At 44.8% G+C, this 21,125-nt stretch overlaps 3 protein-coding genes and 1 pseudogene across 6 annotated transcripts in view; 3 read left to right on the top strand and 1 right to left on the bottom strand.

Moving 5' to 3' along the window:
- The window catches only part of Gldc (glycine decarboxylase), a 203,077-nt gene extending 182,603 nt beyond the window's left edge, over positions 1 to 20,474 (bottom strand). For both annotated transcript variants that reach the window (XR_015439925.1, XM_087183468.1), the window contains exons 1-2: positions 20,298 to 20,474; positions 875 to 1,003 (exon numbers count right to left, since the gene is read on the bottom strand). Coding sequence is in view for 1 of the 2 variants with exons in the window: in XM_087183468.1 (XP_087039594.1) it covers positions 875 to 1,003; positions 20,298 to 20,429 (261 nt within the window). In the remaining variant the exon portion in view is untranslated. The remainder of the gene's footprint in view (positions 1 to 874; positions 1,004 to 20,297) is intronic.
- Positions 7,528 to 14,181, top strand: LOC147825924 (uncharacterized). 2 transcript variants are annotated; one of them, XM_087183473.1, is made up of 2 exons: positions 7,528 to 7,943; positions 12,264 to 14,181. In XM_087183473.1, the coding sequence occupies exon 2, from the start codon at positions 12,305 to 12,307 to the stop codon at positions 13,514 to 13,516; it is 1,212 nt and encodes a 403-aa protein (XP_087039599.1). In that variant the 5' UTR covers positions 7,528 to 7,943; positions 12,264 to 12,304; the 3' UTR covers positions 13,517 to 14,181. The 2 variants fall into 2 exon arrangements, with proteins under 2 accessions (XP_087039599.1, XP_087039600.1); XM_087183474.1 differs by having other exon boundaries at positions 11,642 to 14,181.
- On the top strand, positions 19,345 to 20,126 carry LOC101696439 (neo-calmodulin pseudogene; annotated as a pseudogene).
- Positions 20,475 to 20,626: 152 nt separating the features above from the next.
- Positions 20,627 to 21,125, top strand: part of Kdm4c (lysine demethylase 4C) — a 453,670-nt gene continuing 453,171 nt past the window's right edge. The window contains exon 1 of one of the 2 annotated variants that reach the window (XM_087183461.1): positions 20,627 to 20,759. The gene's annotated coding sequence lies outside the window, so the exon portion shown is untranslated. Of the gene's footprint in view, positions 20,871 to 21,125 lie in introns of both variants that reach the window. The other variant, XM_004838272.3, reaches the window with a different exon arrangement.

The raw sequence follows: 21,125 nt of genomic DNA, 5'->3' as shown, positions 1-21,125 counted from the left end.
CATTGTCTGGAATGTAAAGCTGATGAGACTGATTTCATGCTCACGACAGTAAGAGCTTTCCATTTGTAAAGATAGTAATTATATATCTGTGGAAATGCATCCTACCATTAGAGTAAAAATGCACAAAAGGTAGGCTAAGAGAGTAAAAGAAAAATGATTTTCTTGTTGCATATTAGTCCTTTCTTATTGTTCACTGAATACATGCACTTTTTCAAATACAGAGTTATTTCTTGTTCAAACTGAAGCAGAAGGAAGGTGGTCTGGGAGTGCCAGTCTCTTCCCCTTCCCTAATGGTAAGTAAACATTAATAAATATTCTTACACGTGGGTTTTCTGATGTGAAATTTATGCAGAGGCCTGGGGCTTCCTTTAAAATGCAAAGATGCCAATGACTGTTCCATTAAGAAATCCACATGCAGCCCATTACTGTACCTGCTTAGGGGGAAAACATTTCTTCTAAGCCTAAATCAAGTTAGTAAATTTAAGATACCTGGGAGGATTGGGCGCAATGAATTTTTGGTAGAAGTTCAGAACTAGAAGAGCTAATCCAATATTTTACTATGTTTATTTTATTTTATTTTGGTATCGGGGATCAAACTCCAGTCCTTGTGCTTGCAGGGCAGGCAGCGGAACCACTGAGCTAAATCCCCAGCCCCTAATACGTTTCTTTATAAAGACACACACACACAGAAAACCACCCCCCCCACCCCCACCCCCCTTGCCAATCCCAGCTCAGGAATCCCAGGAGACAGAGCAGTCTGCAGCCCGTTGATAAAGCCAAACGCAAATGATCTGAGACGAGTGTTCCTTCACGACCATTCCGTTTGACCAGAGCAAAAAGCGGGAGGGGGTGGCTCTGCCTTTGCCGTTCTTACCTGTGTAGAGGTCTGGGCCCGGCCCCGGGGAACGTCCCAGGCTGGTATCAGCAGCAGTGTCTCTTGGAGAAGCGGCCGGCTGCAGGGGTTGCACAGCAAGGCAATCTGTGAGCAGGTCTGGGTGAAGCTCTGCGCTGGACCGCAGTTAAGAGAAAGAAAAAACAAGAGGTGGAGAAGGAAAGCTGGTCCTGGGGACACTTACCCGGAAAGGCCTCATGCCCTAAGGTTCAGTGCAATTCAACGCACAGATATTTATCAAGTAGCCCCTAAGGGGAAGGCACGAGCTTAACACGCTGTCAATGAAAGGGTCAGTTCTGCAATCCTAGTGACACCTGGCAGGCGCTTCAGGAAAAATGTGGCTACAGGTGGATTTGACTTCAGCCCTTGATATTTCTACTGGAAGCCCAGCTTCCTATTATATTTTCATTTATTTGCTTTATATCTTATCAGAACTTGTAGCAATAACAAAAATGAACTCAAGTAGGTTTACTCCATATTGGAAAATGCTTTAAAAATAGATAGTGGAGATTTTTAAGCAATGTTCATTGAGATTTGACTCCTCCATATGTAACATGAGAGGAAAATACTCAAGTTAAAATTTAAAATTCAGAGCAAGAAAAACCAATAAGCACATATAAGAAAATTAATCCTTTATATATTAGTCACAAGCAAGAAAATCAGCACAAAATGTTGGAATAAAGCACAAATGAAAAGTGACACCTTCATGAATAAGAATTTTTGAAGAGCAATTTGCTTCCCCCAGGGGTTGCTTTATTAAGTTCAAATGTGCGGCACATTCAATGGCATACTTCACCTACTTCTCAAACAATGTGCTTACGGAAAACTTAAAGTAATTTAAACATAAGCCCATGTTTGCTATAAATGGTAAAGCAAATTAATATAGCACTGTAGAACTGATTCCTGGTGTAAAGAACGCAACCTGAATCACAGTGCCACTGCGGCGGGCCCCTCTCTGTGAGCACAGGCGGGGCGAGCGCTTAGCGACTGGAACCCCGAATGCTGCTCCGGCGTGTGCACAGCGCAGTTCGCAGGGTCCGCCTTGTAACTATGAACTGGATAAAAAACTACAGTGGAAGATTTAGTGACATAAAAACATTAAACTGCTTGTCCAAAAACATAATATTTAAAAACAATCTACAAGCCGGGCGTGGTGGCACACACCTGTAGTCCCAACATTGCGAGGCTGAGGCAGTAGGACTGCTGGGAGTTCGAGGCATAGCCTGGGCTACATAGTGAGTTCAAGACTATCCTGAACTACATAATGAGACCCCGTCTCAAAAAACCAAAAACAAACAAAAAGCTACAAATACTGCAAATGTTTATTATCTTTAGTATTAAAGAAAACATGAATTGATTATTTAAAGACAACACTAAACCTTTGCATATAGGGCTGGAAGACACTCATTCAGTAAAATTTGAAAAAAATATTGAGTGTCCCATGCTCTTGTCCTGAAGAGTACTGACTGCCTTTATGGCACCTACACTCTTGGTGAACAAATAAAATATGCAAAACCTCAGATGATCCTAAATGCTGCAGAGAAAAGCGATGCCAAGAAGGGAAATCAAGTAGGGATTAGGGGTAGACACTTTAGGCAGAGAATCTCCGAAAGCCTCTCCAAGGCCGCATTGGTAAAAATCCCCGAGACAGGTGAGGGCTGAGGCCTGCAGCCTGGCAGGGGAAGAGACTCCTGCCCTTCTGCATCTGCATGAACTGAATGGCAGGAGCCTGGGATGGGTGAAATAGAAGATGAAACCCAGCAGGGAAGAGGCGGACAGGAGAGGTTGTCAAGCCCTGACATGAAAAGGACGTGTTAATAAAGAGAAACAGAGAGGAGAATGAACATGAAAAGCATCCAGCACACTTGGAAGGAAGTACAGTGTTAGAACATTTTCTATTTATCAACTTATAAAACACTTTTTAAAAGAAGCAGTAGTGACGTTGCAGGGAAAGGCATTGTTCACACTGTTGATCAGCATGTCTACTGGTAAGAACCTTCTGGAGGTGTCAGGGAATAGTTTTTTCAAGACCTATACTTGAAATAATTTGATTCAAGAGAGTAAGAAAATAGCCAGAAATGTGCAGGAAGATTTATACCCAAAGAAATCTTTCTCTAAGGATATATCATATTATTTATAGCAATACCAAAAATGAGGAAATATTATTTAAATGTCCACAATTAGGACTAATTATAATCTTACTTTGATTTGATCAGATATTATGCAACCATTAAAATCTCATTCATGATGATAGAAACAAAACTCAAACTTCTCTATATCAAACCGGTACCAAAAAAAAAAAAAAAGAGTTAACAGCTCAGCTCAGTGGTGCCGACGCCTGCCTTGAAATAGCAAGGGCCTGAGTTTGATTCCTGACACCAAATTAAAAAAAGAGTTAATAATTACTTAAAAATGAGTAGACAAAATACCAGAAGGAGATATAATCCCATATTAAGGATGATTTTTGTTCTCAGCCACAATATTATGTTTCCTCTGATTTCTCAAAAATTTTTTCCTCTGCTTTCCAAATATTCTGCATTCCAATGATGCACTACAGCTAGCAGACACCAATTTAAGAGCATAAACCTTATGCTTCTTTTCCAAACTTTTCCCACAATGTTTTCAGGCTGGTAGGTTGAAACTGGTCACGGTGAGAATATGTACACCATGGAAATCACTACAAACTCAGGCTTTTTTATCGGCAGAGCTGGTTAATAAACATGACCAGAACACTATGGATGACTACCACTAACTGTGCTCTAACCAGAAGGAAACACACTTTGCCACCGTTTGTACTCAGCAAGCTGGAGAGGTGGTGAGAACTGTAAGGGGGGTCCTGGTGGGAGTTGGTTAGGTCACTGAGGGCTTTCCCCTTAGAGGGAGGCTTACTGGGGTTCTCCTTAACCCTGAGGTTGTTCTCAGGAGAGTAAGGTGTTACAGGAGTGTGAGTGTAGCCCCTGAATCACTCCCTGCCCTTACTCTGCCTCACCCTGAGATAAGAGGCACCATCTGCTAGGTGACTCAGTCGGGGACTCCTCCACAAGATGCAAGTCTGTTGATGAAGCCTATATATATATAGTCTGTTGATGAAGACTATATATATATAGTCTTTGGTTCTAAAGGTCCTTTCAGTTTACTACTCATGATGTCCCTAAAGCACCTCTATTGCCACATGACATTTCTCTGCTTCTTGGGATGCTTTCCTATTTTTCTTACCAGCCACTGTCTCATACAGTCATAAAACTGCTTTGATCATGAAGACATGGATATTAAAAATGATGAGAGTCCATTTGACTATACTGGACACTGTGGCTTCCTTGAACTGTCTGGGATTTCCAAGAAAGGACCATTCAGCAGGACAGAACACACATACATTAGCCATATATCACATGTAGCCATAAATCTCACCTTAATACACATGAAGGAGGTCATTCAAAGTATATTTTTAGGCCATAATGAATTAAACTGGATATCAATAACAGAAAGAAGGCTGGAAAATCACAAGATATTTGGACATTAAATAACACTATTAACACATGGGTGAAAAAACCTATCAAGAAAAAACCTTAAAAATATTTGAAACCAAATGAAAATGAAAATATAACATCAAAATATGTGAAATGCAGTAAAAGTAGTATTTAGAGGGAAACTTATGGCACTGAGTGTATGTATTACAAAAGAAGAAAACTAGACCCTCTGAGAAGCTCTGGCTTAATTTCCTGGTTGATGTCTCTCCAAGTCCAAAATACTGGGGAACATAGATTTCTTTTCAGATTGCACAGAGACTAAAGGAGGAGCCCAACCCACTCAGGAAGTCAAGGGTGAGAACACCGAGGAAGCCACGCTGGGGCTCAGCCATGCTGCAGTGGAGCGCCCAGAAAAGAAGGTGGTAGCCTCCATCGAAAGATGGGCACTGAGTGTGCATCCAGGCCATGGTTCTAGGCCCGCATCACGGACCCTCAGCACAGACTCCAGATGTTCCTGAAGGTGGGGATGGCACAACCTATGGAAGGTGAATCCACAGCCTGTCCCCCATCTCCCAGCCTAACTGTGGCCCTTTAGATCCTTCCAATCTTCCCCCTAACTTCACCATTTCACCGTAGCATATATTTACCTCAGTAAATGTTTCTGTTTCTTGTTCCTATTACCTAGTTATTATGGTATATGAGACCCTTTTACTGCTTGGTGATCTCTGTAAGTCTAAAATGGCCACAGGATCTACTATACCTCAACTATAGCTTCCTTTCATGGCCCATGGTATTTTACATGTACAGAACCGGAAATACACTCAGTAGCAAGGCCTCCCCTGCTGCCATATTTCCTCCAAAGGAACCATGTTCACCAAAAGCTTTAGAAAAACAGACACCAGGATGAAGGGAAAGAGAAGGGCATGGCCCACCAATGGCAAACAACTGCAACTTCTACTAACTCTCTCATTCTGAATTCCTCTTAGGCCATTCTGCTCTCAAATCTGGCCCTGCTGCCCGCTCATTCTTCTCTCTGCCAAACCTCCTATCTCCTTCCCAACACTTTGTAGTTCTGCCTCACTTTCACAGAAGAATTTTGCTGGGGCACAAACTTTATCACCAAGCCCATCCTGATTTAGGGAATAGGCTTCTCTTCGGAGTTATATAATCTCTTAATGAGCACAATTGACATTATTTAGCAATGCCTTTTTATTGAATCAGACCTATAGCTTGTTCCTCTATAAAAGATTTTCTGATTTTTTTCTCTTACATTCCTCTTTGTTCTTCTGTATGTTTTATAACAAGATGTCATTGTAATAGATATTGTATAGGTATTTATGCCCCTATGTGAGCCAGTCAGTTTACTATAATTCTTAAAGCCTCCTTATGTAGATTATAAACTGCTGAAGTTAAGTGTTGTGTCACCCCCCCCCCCACACACACTGGGGATCAAACTCAGGACCTTGCGCTTTTGAGGCAGGTGCAGCACCACTGAGCTAAATCCCTGGCCCAATGACATTGCTTATCCACATTCCCTTACAGGTTCAGATGAGTCTACCCTGGCTCCAAACTCCAGATCCTTTCCTTTCCATGGAGGGTTTAGCAGTAGTGACAGGCCCTTTCTTTGCCTGTCTTTTGCTGCACTCAGAGCGTCTGCTTCTTCCCAAAACAAGGTCACTGTTAAGCTGGCCTCTTCTCATCTACCTTCCTCTGAGTACAGGATCTATCAGCTCAAAAAAAAAAAATATATATATATAGTCTTACAGTGTTGCTATTGTTGGTTTTTGTTGTTTGTCTATAACAAACCTAGTCTCAATAGCCCCTGAGGTTTACGGGACTCAGAATGTAAAAATATAACATCTGAGCAAGATAAGCTCCACCAAAACAAATCTGCTGAGAATGAACCATAAAAATGGGACATTGGATATATTCTCTTTTTTTTTTTTTTCGGTACTGGGGATTGAACTCAGAACCTTGCACTTTTGAGGCAAGGGCAGAACCACTGAGCTAAATCCCCAGCCCCATTGGATATATTCTTTTTTTTTTTTTGGTACCAGGGATCGAACTTGGGACCTTGCATTTGGGTGGCAGACAATGGAACCACTGAGCTAAATCCTTTGCCCACCACTGGATATATTCTTTAAAGTGGCCATGCCATTAAAAAAAAAAAAGGCTGAGAAAATTCTAGATTAAGGAAGATTAAGAGTCATGAAAACTAAATGCAATATGAGATTCTAGACTGCATCTGCTGGTGGAAATTTTAAAAAACAAAGCAAAAACTATACTACTGTATAAATTGCCAAAATGAAATATGAATGAGATTAGGTAAAAGTTTTATGCCAATATTAAATTCATGATGGAGTTGAGTCCATAGAGACTTTTCTTAATATACAATGAAACAGTCCAGGAATAAGTGATGAGATATGGCATATATCCTCATGTTCAGGACTGAACGTGTATTTTTGGGGGTGGGGGTGGGTACTGGGGATTGAACTCAGGCCCTTGCATTTGTGAGGCAGGCACTATAACCGCTGAGCTAAATCCCTGGTCCTTGTGTAGTTTTTTTTTCTTTTTTTTTTTGATATGTGTATGGAGAGAGAGAAGAGACTGCAAATAGGTCAGAATGTTAACAATAGGCAAATCCAGATAATGATTATACTATTTCTTCCCATCCATCCAACATCTCTGGAAGTTTGATTACTTTCATTTTTGCACCATGAGCAAAATCTTTGCTGTTATCTGAGTAATTATTTCTGATTTCATTTTTCCCAGATCCTCTTTTGTTGCCAGTTCAGAGTCCAGGTAGTTGAGTATCAGACTGTTCCATCTTGTTTCCGTTTTGGGTTCCTCTAGGTGATCTGGAACTCTGTTTTTGAGGCTTGTTTATGTGTTTTCTCATTTCCACAGGGGGGGAGGGGGTTGCTTCTGGTGCCTGCGCAGCTCACCTTCTCTGCCCTAGGAGCTTGGGATGGCGGTGGGGGAGCTTCCTTCCAGGTGCTGGGACTGGCTGAGCTTCTCTGCCCTAGGAGCCTGGGATGGTGGCGGGGGAGCCGATTACTTTCATTTTTAAAAATTTTTATTTCTATTAGTTCATGTTTGCAGCATGTGATTGCATTCATCATGGGGAGATGGTATATGTACATAACACATCTTAATTCTTTTCTGTAGGGGGCCCTGCCCCCCCCCGCTGGAAATCTTGAGTGCCTTTTACGGACATATCCGGGCCTGCTACAAATCTACCCGGCAACAAGGAAGTAGCCCCAGTACCCTCCTCTTGCTCCTCCCCTCTAGCCCTACGGTATATATGTTGTAACAGCTTCTGCAATAAACGAGACTTGATCAGAAACCTGTCTTGTCTCCATCTCTCGTGTCCCCTGTCCCCTCTCATCCTCGCTCCCCCTCTAGGGTCTCCGTTGACTTACCCGCGGGCCGGGACAAGTGGCGCCCAACGTGGGGCCAGAGAACGGGGGATCCAGTGAAGGACGCTGCTCAGGGGCCCTAAGATTAAGATTGAGGAACAAAGAGCATACTCGACATAGAAGAGGCTTGCGATTGACGTGGACCTGCCGTCTTTTTGCACCTCGGTAAGTTGAGCAGCGATTATGGGACAGGGCATTAGTCAGCACGAACTGTTTGTGCAAGGTCTCAAGAAGACATTACAGGCACGAGGGGTAAAGGTTACAGTCAAACAATTGCTGAAATTTTTTGATTTTATTAAACATCTCTGTCCCTGGTTCCCTGCTGAGGGAACCATTGACGAAGAGAGATGGAAAAAGGTGGGGGAGGCTCTCCAGGATTATTATGCCACTTGCGGACCCGGGAAGGTCCCGATTGCGGCGTTCTCATATTGGAATTTGATTAATGATATTATTTCCCAAAAAGCAAGGGATCCACTGGTAGCTCAGGCTATACAGGTTGGGGAGGTAGCCCTCCGTAGTGGTGAGGAGCTGACACCCGCTGGTGACACTGACGCAGTTCCCCGGGACGCCAATATGGCGCCGGGACCCAGGCCAGTTAAGGCCACGCCTTCCTCGCCAGACGAGGAAGAGGACTTGATGTCCTTTGACAGTGATGATGATCCCGCCCCCGACGGACATAACGTTCCCTCGGACCAATCCCAAACGGCCGCGATCCCTGCCAAGCCCTATAAGGCAAAGCCTTGCCGGACCCCCGCTTCCTCTTCCTCCATCACTGCCTCTAAGGCAACCCCACCCTCGCGGGAGGTTCCGCCCCTATATCCCTCCCTTCAAGCCTATCGCTGCTTGCCTCCGCCCCTAGATCCACCCCAAAAGGACTCCGGAACTGACGAGTCTGCGGGGGAAGCATTGCGGGGCGGCTCTGGGTGCCCCCCTCCTTATATCCGTCCAGGCCCCAGCACTCCCGCTTTGGCCTATCCTGTTGTTGATCCCCAAAAGGAACTCCGGGACAAAATAGACTTTCTAAAAGAACAGATAAGGTTAGAAAAGGAACATCAAGAACTTATTACCCAGCTTGAGGGCTTAAGAACAGGCAAGGCTCATGGAAATGTCCCTAGAGAGGACACCCATAAGCCACGACCCCCCATTAGAGGGGCGGCCCCCAGGGTGCCGTCCGGGTCAAGGGTACCCCTAGAACTTGAGCCCGTGGAAGCCTTCCCTGTCACTGAGACTGTTGACGCACAGGGTCAGGCATGGAGACACCATCGCGGCTTTGATTTTAAGGTTATTAAAGAGCTTAAAACGGCTGCGGCTCAGTACGGGGCCACTGCACCTTACACCATGGCTATTCTAGAATCGGTGGCAGAAAATTGGCTCACCCCAATTGATTGGCAGACTCTGGCCCGTGCCACCCTTGCAGGAGGTGACTACTTATTATGGAAATCTGAGTATGTTGAGAATTGTCGAGAGACCGCTAGACGCAATGCTCAGGCGGGGAATGGTTGGGTGCTTGACATGCTTCTTGGGGAGGGGGCCTACGCCGCTAACGACCAGCAAATGCAATTTGACGTGGGGTTGTATGCCCAGATTCAGACCGCAGCCACTAGGGCCTGGAGGAAACTCCCTTCCAAAGGAGACGTGAGTGCCTCCCTCACTAACATTCGGCAGGGCCCAGACGAGCCATTTGCGGACTTTGTCCACCGCCTTCTCACGGCGGCAGGCCGGATTTTTGGGAGCGCGGAGACAGGGACAGATTTTGTTAAACAGCTTGCTTTTGAGAACGCCAATGCCGCCTGTCAGGCCGCTATCCGCCCCTATAAAAAGAAAACTGACCTTTCTGGCTACATTCGCCTTTGTTCTGAGATTGGGGCCGCCTACCAACAGGGCCTTGCCATGGCGGCCGCCATGCAAGGCTTCACAGTCAAACAATTCTTACAACGCCACGTCGGCAATAAATGCTTCCGGTGTGGGGCCATCGGCCATTTTGCTAGAGAATGCCCGACCGCTAAAATGCAGGGCCCCGACGCTCCGCCCCCAGGGCCCTGCCCCCGATGCAATCGGGGGAGGCATTGGGCGAGTGAGTGCCGATCCAAGACTGATGCCCAGGGTCGACCCCTCCCCCCTCTCCAGGGTTTGAATTCGGGAAACGGGAAAGGGGGCCAGCCCCGGGCCCCCAATTCCAAACAAATTTACGGGGCGCTCAATTTTGCTCCAATAAACAGCAATCCATTTCGGACCTCGTCAGAGCCACAAAAGGAAGTGCCGGATTGGACCTCAGTGCCACCACCCACACAGTATTAACCCCAGAAATGGGAGTTCAGGCCCTTGCTACGGGAGTCTTTGGACCCTTACCTAAGGAGACCTTTGGCCTCGTAATAGGCCGAAGCAGCAGTACCATGAATGGACTGCTGGTTTACCCAGGAGTGATTGATAGTGACTACTCTGGGGAAATTAAAGTTATGGTTTCTTCCCCCAAAGTTATTAATACCATTCAATCAGACCAAAGGTTTGCCCAATTGTTACTCCTTCCCCTTCTCTCCACCTCTAATAAGGCTCTTAAAAACGCCCGAGGCAGCCAGGGTTTCGGCTCATCTGATGTCTACTGGTCGGAGGTACTTTCAGCACAAAAGCCTCTCATGACCTTGTGGTTAGATGGGCGACAGTTTTCTGGGTTGGTCGACACTGGTGCCGATGTAACTATCATAAAGGGAGAGGATTGGCCTCAGGCGTGGCCATTGAAGGACACCCTCACCCATCTCAAGGGTATAGGGCAGAGTCAAAATCCTAAACAAAGTGCCAAAGATCTGACCTGGAGGGACCAAGATGGTAATCAGGGCACCATTCAACCTTATATCATCTCAGGGTTACCCATTAATTTATGGGGGAGAGACCTATTATCACAAATGGGGATAATTATTTCCAGCCCCAATGAAATTGTCACTATGCAGATGTTTAAAAATGGGTACATTCCAGGAACAGGGCTGGGAAAACACCCTACTAGCCTTACTCACCCCATTGAGCCTGTCCCTCGGCCCCCTCGAGCAGGGTTGGGCCATTTTCCATAGGGGTCGCTGATACTCCTGCGGTCCATGCTGAAAAGATCACCTGGCTCTCGGATGATCCAGTGTGGGTCGATCAGTGGCCCCTCTCCAAGGAGAAGTTGTTAGCAGCTCAACAGCTGGTGCAGGAGCAGCTTCATGCTGGCCATATCATTCCTAGCCATTCCCCTTGGAATACTCCCATTTTTGTCATTAAAAAACGGTCGGGAAAATGGAGGCTCTTGCAAGATCTCAGAGCAGTTAATAAAACTATGGTACTCATGGGAGCTTTACAACCCGGTCTTCCCTCACCGGTAGCCATCCCCCTTGGATATTATAAGGTTATTATTGATTTAAAGGATTGCTTTTTCACCATTCCCTTACATCCTGCAGATCAAAAATGCTTCGCTTTTAGCCTCCCGGCGACCAATTTCTGCGCCCCAATGCAGCGCTTTCAATGGCTAGTGCTACCCCAAGGCATGGCCAATAGTCCCACCCTGCAGTCCGGGGAAGCTACTAAACATGTCATCGCTCATCTCCTCATTGCCTTCTCAGTACTTGGATGTCCACAACAAATTAAAACAGACAATGGTCCCGGCTATACCAGCTCTGGCTTCTCCAACTTTTGCAAACAATTTGAAATAACACATATAACGGGAATCCCATATAATCCTCAAGGACAAGGCATTATAGAAAGGGCTAATCTCACACTCAAAATTACTTTAGACAAAATAAAAAAGGGGGAATGGTACCCTACCAAGGGGTCTCCTAGAAACCTGATATCACATGCACTATTTATTCTTAACTTCTTAAATTTGGATGCCAAAGGTTCATCTGCAGCCAATCGTTTCTGGCAACCAGAGACGCAACGACAATTTGCCTCGGTGATGTGGAAAGACCCCCTGGACCACTCATGGCACGGGCCCGATCCTGTACTTATCTGGGGCCGAGGATCGGTGTGTATTTACTCCAAGGAAATGAAGTCAGCCAGATGGCTCCCAGAACGCCTAGTAAAACAAGTTGATGGGCGTGCTGATGATGCTGATGACCTGACGTTGTCCAATCCTGATCAGTTAACAATGGCGCCCACAATTTCAATTTAAAATGAGCAAGGATATAATTCAGCTTATCTAGTAATGTTTGGGTGCACCCTGATGTTCTACACCGTCTTACATGTTTGTCTAGTGTTTGTTGTTTGTGGTCATGTAATTGAGCTCAAAATGTTCTTTTCTCTTTAAGGGATATTCACCCATTGTTACATTGATGATGTTATTTTGTTAAAGATATGCTTTTCTCTTGGATCAAGGTATCACTGGAATTTATTAGATTAAAGTGATTTTTAGATGGGAACTCCCTTTGATGAATATAGAAGTGGCCACCCAGAAAATATTGTTCTGGTCTTAATTCCTCAAAGGGACTCCTTAGTGAAATTTATATCATGTGATCTTAGGGAACATCGTCATCATTTAAAGTTTGGACCTCCGGCGCACAATGAAGAGGGAACTCATGAAGGACATCTGGCTGAATGAACGATCCGAAAACAAGAATAGGATGAGCTGGAAATGCCTAGTTCCCCTGATGTTGCTGACCAGGGTATGGGTGGTGTCGCCTTCAGAAGGGTTAGACCACATGAAAAATATATGGATTCAGTTGGCAGGCTCGCTCAACTTGTCTGAGTTTTGTCTAAGTGCTGATGTAAACTTTCATTATATGTTGGGAAGTTGCCTCGTTCCTGTATGTACCCCATTGGAATCATTGCGGCCTTATACTCTGTTTAAAGATATCCCAGGAAAAAATCTCACATATGCAGATAGTTACAATTGGGGATCTGCTACTTGTCACAGGCCCAAGAATGCTGTCAAATTATATTCACCTAAGGTAATTATGTCTAATAAGACCGAATGTGCTGTATACAGAAATTGTACAACTAAATGTCTGCAAGTTAAACGTTTGGAAAACATGTCCTGCCGTGTTGAACAAGAAATTATGTATAGTAATTGCCATGTCTCTTTGCCAATGGGTTGGTTTTACACTTGTGAAAGGGAAACTTTTAATTACATTCCGGCCAACTTGAGTGACACTCATTGTTGCTTGAGTCGGTTGGCTGTGATATTACCAGACAGAACTGATTTGATTGTACCTAATCGAATTAGACGGTGGTCGCCGTATACCGCCCCGGGATGTAATGATGATGTGGGTCTATTGACTGATGCAGAAGTGTTAGTCATGATAGGGTCTTTTGTTGCTCTGCCGTCCATCGGGGTGCACGCGGAAGCGGCAGTACGAAGATTAGCCTGTAAAGTGGTAAAAGGATTGAATGCCACCTCCACCGCCCTGGCGTTGATTAATCAAGAATTACAGGAACAAAGACAAGCTATTTTGGATAATCGAGCAGCAATAGATTATTTGTTGCTTTTTCATCACCAGGGCTGTGAAAAAATAAAAAATATGTGTTGTTTTAATTTGACTGACAATGGAGAAAAAATTGATGATACAATAAAACAATTGAAAGACCTGGCTAATAAGGTGCACAATGAGGATGGCGGAGACCTATTTAAATGGTTGACCTCATGGCTACCCAACCTACAATGGGTAAAACAATTGTTTCTTGCCATTGCAATTATATGTGTTTGTCTGTTATTGTCATGCTGCTGCATACAATGGATACCAATGCTTATACGTAGAAATCGCTTTGATTTTTAGATAAAAGGTTCAGGCTGATATGATTTAAAAGCCTTGTATTCCCCTTTGTATTTTAACCTATGTTAATCTTAGTAACTAAAATGTCCTCGGATAGTTCTGATTTTGTAAGGTTGTGATTTCCCCTGGAGCTATAGTGGAGACAAAGATGTACGTCAAAATCAGCGGTAAATTACTGTCAGGATGTTGGCTGGACATACGCTACATGGGCCGATTCCATCTCTGCCACGGCGTAAAATTCTCGCCCCACCTGGTGAGCGGGCTGGCAAGCCAATGACGGGCAACTGAGCAAGCGTGCCATGCAATGAGAGAGCCCTCGTGTGCCGCCTAAGACAGGTGCCAGAGCCTTGATTCTCTGGTTAACCGATGACGGGTAAGGTGCACGGTGCAGACACGTATGTTGCTCTGACCCAAGACAGGCTCAGCCCCCGCAGGCTTGATTCTCCTGACGCTTTTCTAAAAAATAATTTTAAAAGGGAGGACCTGTAGGGGGCCCTGCCCCCCCCCCGCTGGAAATCTTGAGTGCCTTTTACGGACATATCCGGGCCTGCTACAAATCTACCCGGCAACAAGGAAGTAGCCCCAGTACCCTCCTCTTGCTCCTCCCCTCTAGCCCTACGGTATATATGTTGTAACAGCTTCTGCAATAAACGAGACTTGATCAGAAACCTGTCTTGTCTCCATCTCTCGTGTCCCCTGTCCCCTCTCATCCTCGCTCCCCCTCTAGGGTCTCCGTTGACTTACCCGCGGGCCGGGACACTTTTCATGCCCCCTTTTGCTTGAAAACATTTGTATAACGCCATCTCCAATTTTTATTTACATGTACAGATTTCTACTTCTGTACTTTTTATGTTCTACTTACTGTGTGATTATGAGAGTGCAATACATGGGCCGGGGATTTAGCTCAGTGGTTTCATCACCTGCTGCGCAAAGGCAAGGACCCAAGTTCTATCCTCAGTACCATAAAAAAAAAGAGAGAGAGAGAATGCAATACTACGCACTGAATTTCCTGATTAATTCTTACATGTAGTGTGGGTAGGAATACAGAGGACTCCTCAGTGCTGCCATAAAGGCAGAGCAGAACTGATTATCTTTTTTTTTGGTAATGGGGATTGAACTCCAGACCTTGTGCTTGCTTGTGAGGCAGGCGGCAGAACCACTGAGCTAAATCCCCAGCCCCTCAGAGCTGATTATGGAGGGATAAACCTGTTTTGGGGCAAAAGCACTGTGTGCATCCGTCATGGGTGACTGAATACCCAGGCAATGTGAGAGCACTGACATCCGCACTGTCTTAGCTTTGTGCGGCTGTGACAAAAATACCTGAGATAAACAACTTAAAAGGAGGAAAGATTTTGGTTCTTGGTATCAAAGATTCATTTCATGGTTGTTTGGCCCAGTTGCTTTGAAGCCTTAGACAACCTGTTATGGAGGAAGTGCATGGTAACAGATGAAGCAAGTCTTAGAGGGATGGATGTGAGGTGTTTACACTGCTGCCCTTTCTAACATAGTGTAAAATATGGCCACACCATCTTGTGCAAGTTGAGATAGATGACCCATGGGGAATTATACTGTTCTGTCTGTTCTTACATATGTTTAAAGAATTTAATAAGAAGAAGCTTTAAAAAACAAAGCTTTGTTGAGTGACTCATGTGAGGAGAGGGGAAGGCTGAAAAGGAACATTGGTAATGTTATGGATGAGCAAGTTAGAACAATAGAGATGCACCACACTCTGCGTCAGATTTGAGTCCGTTTATTAAGCCAGCAACCGAGAGGGGGGTAGTGCCTGGAAAGTTATCTCGGCCCTGAGAAATGGTTTGATTTCTCCTTTTAAATCATGCTTTCAGTTGGGGAGGGCTTAAGGGGAGAGCAAGTGGAATTTTACAGAAGCAGAACCATGCCAGGTTAGTGGGGGATTACACAGTAAGTGAGCTACAAAACATCTTGCAACTGCAGCAAGTTTACTGCCAAACAGGATGTGGGTTTTGGGTGCTTTGTCCAAGTACAAGCATACAATGGTGGTAAGGCTGAAGACGGAGTCCAGTTGGTTATCACAGTAAGGACTGGTCAATCCATCCAGACTTGAGCTTAGCTATTCCCTTCAGAAAAGACATTTCAGGAACTTTCATCCCTTGAGGCTGGGACTACGGAAAGAACCTCTTTCTATATATTGTGAAGAAAGAAGAAAAGGAAGGGTAAATGCAGTTTTTTGAAAGTTTATGCAAAGTTCCTATCTGATGGCTTCAATTTCCTCTGTGAATGGTTCATCTAGGACACTACCTGAGCAAGGCGAGGGAGCCTCATTTTCAGGACAGTGCTGGTGGTGTGAAATCCATGTCAGTAGCATGGGAGAGAGTGGACTAAAGAATCAGTGATTTAAGCTCCATGGACTTTGTTTACTAACAGTTAAGGTACAGGATGATTACTGATTAAATGAATGAGTGAATTATTTCCAGCTACTGCTAGTGCTTACCATGAATGAATGGTGGTGCCAGTAGGCTTATGAGATTTAATCCAATGGTGATCAATCACTTATAGGAAGGCATTTCTGGAAAAGATAGATAGATGGGACTGTTGCCAAATGGGTAGAATTGAAAAGAACTAATTAGGCCCATTTGGAGTTGAGGTCTTTAAATGTTGGTTGCCTGAGAGACCTTGAAGAGAGGGGAAATAGGACAGGACTAGGTAGGTAGATGTGTAAGCGCAAAAAGGAATGAGCTGGAGTTGAAAGCATGAGAGAGAGATTGGGGGAATGCTGGAAGGACAGAGGATGAGGTCGAAGGGTGGACTGTCAGGATGTGTGACTCCAACGGCAGAGGTCTTCCTGGTAACAGTTTTAGGATGTGGCAGTAAGTGTACTGGAATGGAGGGAGAAGGCCCTAAGAGGGAACAGGTGAGGAACGTGGCGGCCAGGTCACTGGGAAGTCTGTCACTATGGATGCTCCGGTCCCCTGCTGACTCCTCACCTCTACAAGTTTCTTGCCTGGAGCCCCTCCTAGTCTTTGTCCTTCCTAAGTTTTCTGCAAGGTCTGCTTTCTAATTGCAACACTAGCTTCAGACCCTGTAAAGTCAGTGGAATGAATCCGGACAAGAACAACTAGTGGAGATCTGTTTCATTCTTGGTTTTATTCTGACACTCAGTATTCACAAATTTTTGTGGGAAAACTACCTCAAGAGCCTACTGGGAAACTCAACCATTTTTGAGTTACAGTCTGTATGAGGAGAGCTGCTGTTATGGTTTAGATCTAAAAAGTTTCCTCAAAGTCTCATGAACTTATGAAGTGATTAGATCATAAAGACGAGTTCAGTGGCTTAACATGCTGTGAGGTGAAGTGTCACTGGGGGAGGGTGGGCTGGAAGGGTGTCTTTTTTTGTGTGTGGTACCGGGTACTCAGGACCTTGGCAATGCAGGCATGGTGCCACTGAACTAAATCCCCGGCCCTGGAAGGGTGTATTCTTGACCCTTTGTCCTCTCTTCTCTCTCTCTGCATCCTGGCTGCCACCGGGTGAGCAGCTTTCCTCCACCATGCCCTTTCACCATGGGTTTCTGCCAATTTAGACGGAACCTTCTAGAAATAAACCTCTCCTCTTTTAAGCTGTGGATGTCAGGTATTATACTCAGCAATGGGAGAGTGACTAATATGGTTGCCTTCTCCACAGGCCACTGTTTCAACAGTGGGTATGTGCACAGTACTGGCCAGGGTGCTCTATGTAGGTCTGTTGGGAGTAATGCTACATAATTTTAGGGAAAAATCATTTGATTAGGCCTAGTTCTCCTGCCTACAGGCCAGCTATGGCATTTCAAAATATAATTCCATTCTGGCCTCTCGTCACAACTGAGACCTCAATGATCTGGTGATGCTGTAATGGTCCAGGACAAGATTACACCAGCTGAAGACATCCTGGGAGGAACAAAATCATCTACTCAGTTTCTCGTTGTCCTTGGATTTCCTCTGGCCCCCAGTCATTTGTTACACTTTGTTTATCCTGATGTACTGAATAAAAGATGTGGTAACCTGGGGCCTTTCGTCTTTGCCGCCCAGAGCAGCACTGATCAGACCCAAAGCTCAGCTTCTTCTCAAAGTCTCATTTTTCTACCTTTCCTGTATAATAAGTTAGTTTGCCTTGTGCTGCCATGGCTCGCCGGAGACTAGGACTTACTGCAGAGGTTCTAGTAACGTCCCCTTTCCCTGTTCCCTACATAGGTCCATTTAGAACCCCCAGATATCTGTAACCATAGCACATAATCCAAGATTCTCCACTACGATGATGTGGCAAGACCTCCCATGGCTCCACCAGGGCCACTGAAGATCAGCGCATCATGTCCATCCCGATGGCTGGACTGCACATGCCAAGGGCAAGACCTTCCACGTTGTTCTTAAGCATGGATAGAAGGAAGGCATCAAGCTCACCTTCCCTAAAGAGAGGGAGGCCATGCCTGACAACACTCCCGATACTCAGCGGTCAAAGAGCAGTCCTGTGTACTTCTGCTGCTGTGACATCAGTAAGTCCTACAGTATTCTGACCAGCCTCAGAGAAGTGCTGACAGGGTCATATTTGGAAATAGAGGAAGCAATTCGGGGTCATGAAGTGTGGATGATGGGGTGTAAACATCTGTTTCCCTGGCAATGTCATCCTTTCTCCTCACCATGTTTTTCTTGCTTTTCCACTCTATGATATCTTTTCCTTAATTTTAGCTTTTCTTTTCTTTTTGCCTTGGGAGGAAGATAGATAATGGTTTAACATTCCTACCACTGACAGTTGGGTGACCTTTCACTGTGCAAAAATATCATCAGTTCAGACAGCCAGAAAAAATAACTGAGGAGCCATTTTCCTTAAGTGATTTTCCAGTGGGGAAATCTCAGTGGTAAATTAAAGAGGAAAATAAAAGATAGATAATAGGAAACAGGGAGTTAGACCTTTTGCAAATGGGAAGGGCCAAACAGATGGAAGGAGGGAGAAAGGGGGGGGAACATAAAAAGAATTACGGTGTGTTATGTACATGATCCAACTCTCCACAATGAAGGTACTTTCACAATGAACTTCTACTTTCTGGATACATTAAGCTGCCTCTCACAGGAGCTTCCGCAGTACAGCATCTACACTGCTGTTAGGCCCTACTCCGAACCCCCAAGAGCCACTGAAGCAGTATTCCCCAAACACTTTAAAAGCAAGATCACCCTCCTGTGTGAGCCTCTGGCCACTGACAAATGTCTCTGAAAATACTTAATCCATTCTACTTTCAAAACCTGTCTGTGACCCTCTCTTCAGGCGTGGAAGACCTGTTTTTCTCACTGCTCCATAGGACGTGAAGCAGTGAATGAAGAGGAAGGTGTGGGCAGCCACAGGTGTGTCACTGAGGTTAGGGTGAGGGGCAGGAAGCACTGACACTCCCTCATACTTGAGGGAGGGAAGGTTCTTTGGGGGACATGTGATAAGCGGCAGTCGTCTGGAGCAGTGCTTACCTGATTCCAAAAGCACAAGCCCGAGTTAGCTGAGATCTGTGCCCACAACACAGGGCACACAAAAGACATTGCTTTCTTAGGACATTTACTGGGGATGATCAATGTTTTCAACAAGGAAATTATTTTGGGGGTAAGAAAGTGCTTTTCAGTGGTGCTGGGAGTCTCGTGTGGGCGGAGACATTACTCGCAGTGGGGACACAGCGCAAAGGGAACACCAGGTCTTAGCAATAGTTGCAGCGGAGACCCAGACCCATCGCAGCCCCTCTCCTCTGCTGTTCCTCCCTTCGCTGGCACCGTGGCTGATCAGCTGACTGGAGAACAGATTGCCAAGTTCAAGGAAGCTTTCTCCCTATTCGATAAAGATGGTGATGGCACCATGACAACAAAGGAACTAGGAATTGTCATGGGGTCCCTGGGTCAAAATCCAAAAGAAGAGCCGGGGATTTAGCTCAGTGGTTTCACTGCCTGCTGTGCAAGTGCAAGGACCTGAGTTCGATCCCTGGTACCAAAAAACAACAAACAAACAAACAAACAAACAAAAAAACCCCAACAGAAGCCAAACTGCAGGATATGATCATAAGGGCACCATTGACTTCCCAGAATGTTTGACTATGTGGCTAGAAAAATGAAAGATACAGACAGTGAAGAAGAAATCCATGAGGCATTCCGAGCCTTTGATAAGGACGGAAATGGTTACATCAGTGCAACAGAGCTAACGTCGTGTCATGGCAAACTTAAGTAACCTATAAAGAAGTGGACAAAATGATCAGAGAAGTGGATGTTGATGGAGACAGACATGCCAACTATGAAGAATTCATACAGGTGATGACTGCAAAATGAAGACATACTTTCAACTACTTTTCACCCCCTCTAGAAGATCTAATTCAATGTTTTACTTACCTCTTGCAAAAAAAAAAAGAAAAAAAAGAAAAAAAAGTTCATTTATTCATTCTATTTCTCTACAGCAAAACTGAATGTCAAAAGTACCTTCTGTCCACACACACAAAATCTGCATGTATTGGTTGGTGGTCCTGTCCCCTAAAGATCAAGCTACACATCAGTTTTGCAATGTAAATACTTGTACTACCTTAATGATAAGGAAGCACTTAGTGGACTCCTTAAAGTTCCATTTGCTAATGATTAATACACTGTTCGGGCTGGCCAGTCTTTCATGCATGCAGCTTGACAATTGAGCAGTCAAGCATTTGTATTAAAATTTAAAAATGAAAAATGAATTCAAAACCTATTCATATGGGTGCAAGTTCAATTTGTATAAATTGTCATGGCTGGTTTACTGAAAAACACATTTAAAATTGGTTTACCTCAGGATGATGTGCAGAGAACGGGTGAAGGATAAACTGTTGAGATGTAGTCCCAGTAGCAGGATGGTCCTCTTGTACTTCCCTGTGCCTGACCCATGGTGACAGTGGCATACTGTGGTGGATTGCCCGCATATGTTGGTTTAGTGATGTCTGCACTGTACTGAAGTGAAATGAGTGTCAGACTGTCACTCACACAAATTTTTAATAAGAAATCTTTTACAAGGGAGCATCTTTGGACTCTGTTTTTAAAATCTTCTGAACCATGACTTGGAGCCAGCAGAGTAGGCTGCGGCTGTGGACTTCAGCACAACCATCAACATTGCTGTTTGAGAAATTATAATTTACGACAATTCCAAGTTATAAATGCTAGTCTTTTTTCCCCCCAATAAAAAGACTATTAAGAAAGAAAGAAAGAAAGAAAGAAAGAAAGAAAGAAAGAAAGTGTTTTTCCTGGAAATTCTGGTGAGCCTCTGCTGACTTTCTGATCCTTGGTGTTCCCAGTGGAAGCAGCTCTTCCTTTAGCGAAGCCCCTGCTCTGCGCAGAGGACACAGGGAGCTGGCCTTGCCCTGGAGGTTTGTTGCTGTCTGTGTATCACACTAGGGCAAAGCCATTGGAGGTGCCAGGATGCAGCTCAGTGAAGCTGTGCCTGCCTGCCAAGTGCAAGGTCTGGAGTTCAATGCCAGGGTCTTGAGGGGAGGAGGGTGGTGGTGGTGAAGAGCCATGGCAGAAAGTGTTTCATCTTATTTCCGAAAAGGTTTTTAGGAGGAGGCTGCCCCTTCAGTGACAGTGTTGGGAAGGATTTGCTCTCAGGTGTCTCTTCTAATGTC

This window comes from Heterocephalus glaber, unplaced genomic scaffold (assembly GCF_053883595.1).
Source record: "Heterocephalus glaber isolate CG9 unplaced genomic scaffold, H.glaber_assembly_v1.0 deba00001481, whole genome shotgun sequence".
Classification (NCBI taxonomy): Eukaryota; Metazoa; Chordata; class Mammalia; order Rodentia; family Bathyergidae; genus Heterocephalus; species Heterocephalus glaber.
Note: the sequence above shows the minus strand (reverse complement) of the source record. Positions and strands in the feature narration are given on the sequence as shown.

What these genes read in the sequence shown, in the direction of transcription:
- LOC147825924 (XM_087183473.1), top strand. Translation starts at nt 12,305, where the DNA reads ATGAAGAGGGAACTCATGAAGGACATCTGGCTGAATGAACGATCCGAA.